The 7887-nt window shown below is 47.2% G+C and overlaps 1 protein-coding gene across 1 annotated transcript; it reads right to left on the bottom strand.

Annotated features, from left to right (window-relative positions):
- Positions 1-3219: 3219 nt before the first annotated feature.
- POM121L2 (POM121 transmembrane nucleoporin like 2) lies at positions 3220-7104 on the bottom strand. The gene has a single exon (XM_032140584.2). It carries the CDS (start codon positions 6999-7001, stop codon positions 3894-3896), a length of 3108 nt encoding a protein of 1035 aa, XP_031996475.1. The 5' UTR covers positions 7002-7104; the 3' UTR covers positions 3220-3893.
- Positions 7105-7887: the final 783 nt, after the last annotated feature.

Raw genomic sequence — 7887 nt, forward strand, 5'->3', positions numbered from 1 at the left:
GTTTGGACCATGGGTCTGGACCTCAGAGGCAAAGAAAGATCTCCCGAATGGGGACAGGTCTCTTCTGTGGCTGGCTGCAACTACTGCATGAAGACCACATGCTTTTCTTTTTTTTTCTTTTCTTTTCTTTTTCTTTTTTTGAGACGTCGCCCAGGCTGGAATGCAGTGGCGCGATCTCGGCTCACTGCTAGCTCTGCCTCCAGGGTTCACGTCATTCTCCTGCCTCAGCCTCCTGAGTACCTGGGACTACAGGCGCCCGCCACCACGCCCGGCTAATTTTTTGTATTTTTAGTAGAGACGGGGTTTCACCATGTCGGCCAGGATGGTCTCGATCTCCTGACCTTGTGATCCACCCACCTTGGCCTCCCAAAGTGCTGGGATTACAGGCGTGAACCACCGTGCCCAGCCAACCACATGCCTTTCTTTTTGGCTTCTTTTTATGCATTGTTGTGAGTGGTTGGGCAAGTGCAGTACTAACTATGAGAGTCCAGGAGTGGAGCAGAGACTATACATCTTGAGGTCCCTGGAAAATGAGTAAAGAGAGTCAGGCTATTTCTGGGGGCAATGGTGGGGAAGTCAGTTAAAACTACTGGTGGGGAAATCAACACATACAGGCAGATGCTCACTCACAAACCCACAGATAGGTAGACATATAGACACACATACAAAGTCACCAAACAATTTATAGCTATTCTTTAACCAGTCCTTTAATTTTATTAAATTCCAGCATTCTCTCTTTTAGAGAATCCAGTCATATCTTGCTTGAAAGTTTCACTTGAAGTAAACACAACAACATTCAAGGGGAGTTATTCTGTTTCCTTATGCTAGGGTACCAGCCAATAAGAAGACTTGTAATATAATTGCTGAACACAGAATCTTTGAGGATTGAACCTGGGGTGCCCTCCTTAAAGGAGCAAACTGTAAGTCTTGCCATATTCTTATGCTGTGCTGATGCAGGATAAGAAGCATCTCTAAAACACTTTAGACCTGCAGTATTCATGTACTCATTATCTACGGTGGCTATTGAGCACATGAAATGTGGCTAGACTTAGCCTGGGCAACATGGTGAAACCCCGTTTCTACAAAAAATTAGTTGTGTATGGTGGAGCATGCCTGTAATCCCAGCTACTTGGGTGACTGAGGTGGGAGGATCACCTGAGCATGGAAGGTCGAGGCTGCAGTGAGCCAAGATCACACCACTGCACTCCAGCCTGGATGACAGAGTGAGACCCTGTCTCTAACCAAAAAAAAAAAAAAAAAAAAAAAGAAGGAAAGAAATGTGGCTGGACTTAATTGAGATGTCATGTAAATGTGAAATACACAACAGATTTTGCACACATTATGTGAAGAAAAACTCAATGATAATTTTTTCAAATTAATTAAATGTTAAAATAATATTTTGAGTATATTAAATATTACATATCACCCACTTATTTACTCTTTAATGTGGCTTCTAGACTATTTAAAATTATATACCTTGCTCAACATTTGTGGCTTGTGTTATATTTTGTTGGACTATGGCTGGTGTAGCTAGCCCGCATCTTGCATACCATATATTTTTATCATGACCTCTTTTCAATGTCCATTGATTGATATATCACTAATTTTACTGTTGTAAACACATTTTTGACATTCTTTAGACTAACTAGCATAGTGTCTGCTATTGATCCAGAAAAGAGAGCTGAAGCGATTGGACCATTCCTAGATTATGAACTCTTGACTAAGGAAAATGACTGCCTTCCAGGTGTAGATTGAAAATAACCCACATTTATATCATACTTTCTACACTGAGGAAAGTTAAAGACATCATAGGTGTTAGGTGTCCAGAAAGAGGACCGTGGAATGTACTATCAGCTAAGAGGCATTGCCTCCTCCCTGTGTACAAGTACTAGTCTAAGGGCTTAACATGCTTAATTTTCCTATGAGCTATTCTCTATTATTGTCTTCATAATTAGGTAAAAGGCACCGAGTGGTTGAGAAACTTTCCTATGTGAGGTGAGCTATGTGTCAGCCTGGATTTGGACTATCGTATACTTCTGCCACTATCCTGCACTCCAGGAAAGTCCCATAGCGAGGGATGAGGAGCACAGTCTTTGGAGCCAAACTACCTAGCAACAATTCTTTTTAAAAATTTAATATTATTTTTCATCAACAAATCATAATTGTCTACATTTATGAGGTACAGTGTGATGTTTTGATATATATGTGTACAGTGTGGAATGATTAAATCAAGCTAGTTAATTAAATTAAATAAAGTGCTGGATATGTTCCCTTGCCTATCTTTTATTTTTTCATACCCAGATGAGCTGAATTACCTATCATTTTTATGGTGGGACATTTGAAATTTACTCTTATTTTGAAATAGGCAATTCATTTTTGTTGACTTATAGTCACTTTGCTGTGCAATATATTTCAAAACTTATTCCTCCTATCTGAAACTTTGTACCCTTTGACCAACAGCTCATTCCCTTCCTCTCCCCCAACCCCAGTAACCACATTCTACTTTTTAGTTCTATGAGTTCAACTACATTAGATTCCACAAGTAAGTGAGATCATGTGGTATTTGCTTTCTGTGCTTGTCTTATTTCACTTAGCATGATGTCCTCCAGGTTCATCTTACACACTTTTGCAAATGACAGAATTTCCTTCTTGTTAAGGCTGAATAGTATTTCATTGTGTATCTATACCACATTTTCTTTATCCATTCAGTCATTGATGGACGCTTAGGTTGATGTCATATCTTGGCTGTTGTGAATAATGCTGCAATAAACACGGGAGTGCAGATATCCCTTCAACACATTGACTTCAATTTCCTTGAATATATATCCAGAAGTGAGATTGGGGCATTATATGGCAGTTCTATTTTTAGTTTTTTGAGGAACTTTCATACCATTTTCCATAATGGCTGTACTAATTTACATTTCTATCACCAACGTACAATGTTTGCTCTGCATCCTTGCCAACACCCTAGACGCAATTCATGCCTCTGTCACTTTCTCACTGTGTGTCTTTAGACAAGCTACTTGGCTTCTTCATTGTTCTGTCCCCATCTGCAAAATAATGACTGAAACAGTGCCTACCTCATAAGATTGTCATTAACTCAATAGTTTGACAGTTTCTCATAAGGTTAAATATGCACTTATCATATGACCCAGGAATACAACTCCCAGAAATTTTCCTAGAGAAATGAAAACATATGTTCACACAAAAACCTGAAAATGAATGTTTATGGTGACTTTATTTTTGAGAAAAAATGGAAATAAATGTTCTTCAACAGGTGAATGGATAAATGAACTGTGGTATACTCATACAATTGAATACAATTAAAATGGATTTTTAATCAGCAATAAAAGAAATAAATTATTGATATAAGTAACAACTTGGATAAATCTCAGTGGCATTATGCTGAGTGAAGGAAGCCAGTCTCCAAAGGTTACATACTGTTTGATTCCATTTAAGTGACACTCTCTAAAAGACAACCTACAATGAGTGAGAGAGAACATGTTAGTGTTTACCAGCAGTAGGGATGGTGGGATGTAAGAAAAAATGTTCTAATTGATAGACATTCAACTTGTTTGGAAAGTCTGGATATTATAGATCCTGCTGCTGTGCACACTGCACACCTGACACAGAGAGGAGTGGACAGGAAGGGGAAGGTGAGGTTCTGTTCAAGTCCAAGGGGTTTGGTTCCACCTGGCCTCAATCTGCAATCACCACTAGATGGTTTAGTCCTTCACGTTCTTCAAGGATGTAGATTAGGACACACAATGTGAACATCTAAAGCTCCAGCTTTAGATATGGAGTATGTTTACTTTAGAAAATTGGAAGACATTGAGGTTTTTCAAAAACAATACTGAGGTCCAAATCAGGGTACAAGTAACAGGGAACACAGGCTACTTCTTGTAGGCATGATGCCTTCGGGAATGCCCTTGCTCCCGATTCTTTGGGGTTTTTGATTTTGCGCCAATGGAAAATGAAGAGGCTGATGATCTAAAAGGTCCTCTCCCAACAGAGCCCTGGGCAGGTGGAAAAGGCATCCCAAAGCCAACACTGCCGCCTGTCTTAGCTTGTCCAGGGACTGGGGTGCTTTGAGCAATGGGGGCCATAGTCTTTCTTGCAGAAATGCTGGCTCTCCCCAAGGCAAAAGCTGTGCTGTGGCTGGGCAGGCCTTCAGTGCTCTGGCTCCAGCCTTTTCCAAAGGGGATCATGGTGCTACTGGTCCCACTAGGCAATGCTCCAATGCTGAAAGCTCCAGAGGTGGAGCTCATGTCTGGACCAGTCATTCTGATCCCAGACTCATCACAGTCCATAGGGGTCACGAATCCCCCAAAAGCAAAAGGTTGTGGGGCTCTGCTGCCAAACACTGAGCCAAAAGCCCCACTTTGGTGGGTCTGAATTACAATTCTAAACCCAGTTGTACTAGCTTGACTAATGGGAAAACCTGCTGGAATGCTGCCAATGCCTGACCAGGTGCTGGCAGGGGTTTGAGAGGCGGAGGCTGAGGGTGTCAAACACCCCAAGGCTGACTGTGTGGTACTAATGAAGGCTGGCTGAGCTGGAGTTGGCACGGGGGTTGGCAATGCCACTGCTGAGCTCCCAAAAAGAAAAGAGCTACTGACACTTGGCATAAGGGCTGGCTGGGAAGGCCCTTGTTTCTGTCCATCTGTGGCACCAAATGCAGGCTGGGGATTAGCTCCTTGGGATAGTGGGAAAGGTGGCCTTGAGCTTGATCCCAAGGGACTTGTGATTGCTGGAGTCAGGTTGGAGATGCCGGGGGTTGATGCAGGCCAGTTTGTGGATACTAGGGCAGAAACAGGCAGAGGGCTGTCCATACCCCTGATATTAGCAGTGCTGCTTCTAGGGGATATCTGTACAGCACTGGAAAGGACCTGGGTAAAGATGGTGACTGTGTGCACAGTAGGAATGGTAGGATGGTGGTGTGGTGGGAAAATGAATCCTGTGGCTGGGGTAAAGTCAGCCCTGAAGGCCTGAGCACTCCCAAGCAGGAAAGTGTCGCAAGTGGAAGGGACAGAATATGTGTTGCCTATGGCACTGGTAACATTCACTACACCAAAATCCAAAGGTGGCTTAAAAACAGAGTCTTTAGATATGCTGGCTAGGGTGTTGGACATGACCACAGAGGTGGCCTTGACCAGGCCATGGAAATGATGGGTAGAAGCATGAGTAAATGGAGAAGGGGTCTGCTTGGAGGAGAAAGGAGCTATCATGGGCATAGTTTTAAGTGGATCTATGCTGCCAAAGATAGGCTTGAAGGTAGGAGTTAAGGTGCCCTGAGTTGTGGAGAGGGAATAGCTTGAAGATGCTGCAGCTGTGACTGAAATTCTGGAATATGAGGAGCTTCCAATCTCGCTGTTGTGCAGGGGCCCCAAAATCGGTTTTAACATGAGGTGAGCAGAAGTTGCATCAGGAGGTGCAGATGCAGAAAGATGGGATATTGGGCTACTCACCATTCCAAGCAAAGTACTTTGGATGGTGGGTGGTGCAGGTGGGTCTGGGTGCATGGGAGACCTGTCAGCCTGAGAGGTTGAAGGTGGCCAGGTGGTGTCAGTAACTGGTGATGTGGGAGAGGTGGGGGTCAGCAGGATGAAAGTAGCTGTGGGCTTTGAGTCTGGAGAGGTGCCTGGAAGGAGCTCTGACTGGGAGCACCCAGGTGGGGTCGGTAGGCTGGGTGCCTTCAAAGGAGAATGGGCCACGCTGGTTGCCGCTCCCGCGGACTGTGGAGAGGCCAGTGGACCTAGAGACTTCTGCATTTTTCTTAGGTTTTCCAACTGAGGATTTGCCCCCTGGGTTAGATCTGTTTCTGAAGAAGGCAGAGTGAGAGATAGGGAAGGCTGAATAGCAAGCCAAGTCTCAGGGACACGGACTGTGGTGACCTCAGTTGTGTCTTCTCTTGCGTTGTTGCTCCGCTGTAGCTCAGCTTTCTTCCCCAAGGTCAAGTCCTCATCCGAGACTGCATAACCAAGCTGGGGAGGTGGGATCTCCGACACCAGGTTCTCAGGGCTAGATGGCAGCTGTGGAATCTTTTGGTTTTGCTGCCCAGAACTTTCAGATTCTCCTAGGGACTCAAAATCTGATACCAGTGGGACTGAAGAGTAAGGCCGATGACAACTTTTTGCCTTTTTTATTGGCCACTCAGGTGTCTCGAATGATACACTGGGAGCACTTCTCTTCCAAGGGTCTGAGAAATTTCTGGAAGAGCTGTAAGAGCTGGAAATAGCATTCCTTTTGGAGCTGAGGGGGCCACCTCTGTATATGCTGGCCAAGGAGCTCATGGAGGAGCAACTGGGCCTCTTAGTCAAGCTGTGATCTGAGCTCCAGGAGTGGAGACTTCTCTTCAGCGGCCCAGGCCTGGGCACAAAAGAAGTGAGGGTTCCATTTTTCATCAGGGGCTTAAATGCGGATGGTCTGGTCTCTGGACTCCTTCTCTTACTGTCCAAGCTCTCAGGGAATAGTGGTTCTTCCAACCTCCCTTTCCCTTTTCTGCATTTTCTGAGGGCCCTCAACACTGTCTCTTTTGAACATGGATCTGAGAGCTCCTCAGAGGGTGGGGGTCCTGCAGGGGCAATTACATCTTCAGGAGAAGTGGAAGGGGGCACTCTCTGGTCAGGAGGAGTGATCTTGATAGTCACTGGGCTCCAAATTGGCCTGGGATGTCGAAGAGACCAAATAGTCCGCTTTACGTAACTTTCCCACCAGTCTGAAGGGAGAGGCCCCAGGGGGGAATTCTGGGACTTCTTCATGGGAAAGCGCCTCCAAGCCTCGTTGGCCAGCCACGTGGTTGGATTAGCAGGATCCAGGTTTGGCCGCCTCCTCACAGGTCTATACCGTGGGGCGGGGTGGGCGCGGTGGACGAACTGAACCCGATGAACTTGGTGAAGGGGTTGAGTTGGCCGGCGTTTCGTGGGCCTCTCGGGCAAGTCGGTGCGCACCTGGGCTGGCGACGAGGGCGAAAGTCCCAGTTTGCTCAGGAAACTGCCCATGAGGAGAGACGCGGCGCGGTCAGTGACTTCAAGCAAGGTTTTGGCTTCCGAGGTTTCGGACGTCTGCAGAATCGGACCGAGTCAAAGAGCGCAGTGTTCGGTTGACGGTTGGGATTCACGCGCTAGGAAAGCGCGAGTCTCAAGGCGCTTAGCACTCTCCAGGCCTGGCACCCGCGGGAACGGGGGACACGCGGGACTTCGGCAGTCCCAGTAACTTGCTTTGCTGTTCTGAGATCTCAGCGGGGCGGTCAGACCTCTGCTCTCTCCGTAGCGAGTTGCAGCACTTGGCGCGGGGAGAGGAACTCGAGGGGAAGCGCACGGCCCCTCGCCCCTGGCGTCGGCCCCTCTCTGGGACCCTGTGGTCCGGATTCACCAAGTGGCGCAGAGCTGGAATCGAGTGGGTGCACAGTTTCCAGGCTCCGACTATTACCGGCCTCGAAGGTACGGGCTCAGGGGCCTCAGGGCCCCGGCGCAGATCTGTCGGCCCGCGGGATCCCCTGAGTCTGAGTGGGGAGCACTATCCGCGCCCCGCGGGGTGAGTGCGGGCGGCTTTCGCAGGTGCGCAGGACTGGATATCTGGACTGGTGGATCTGTGCCGCCCAGACGGCATTTGTGGCACTAGCAGTCGGGAAGGCAGCTGATTGAGGATTCCAGCGCTTCTCCTTTTCTGCAGCTCTTGACGCCGCCAGTAGGTGTCAGTCATTTGCCGCACAGCCACCTTTGAGATCCACCTGTGTCTCCCAGCGGCCGAATCCAGGTTTCCTTCCTATTCTCACTTGGAGAACTCATGGCGATTGCTGTCAGGAGTGGCCTCAGAGATCCGGAGTGGGCGAAAGGGAAATCGCGTCTTACGGCCCAGAACCTGAGCCCTCCACAAGCACTTGGC

Source organism: Hylobates moloch, unplaced genomic scaffold (assembly GCF_009828535.3).
Source record: "Hylobates moloch isolate HMO894 unplaced genomic scaffold, HMol_V3 SCAFFOLD_20, whole genome shotgun sequence".
Lineage (NCBI taxonomy): Eukaryota > Metazoa > Chordata > Mammalia > Primates > Hylobatidae > Hylobates > Hylobates moloch.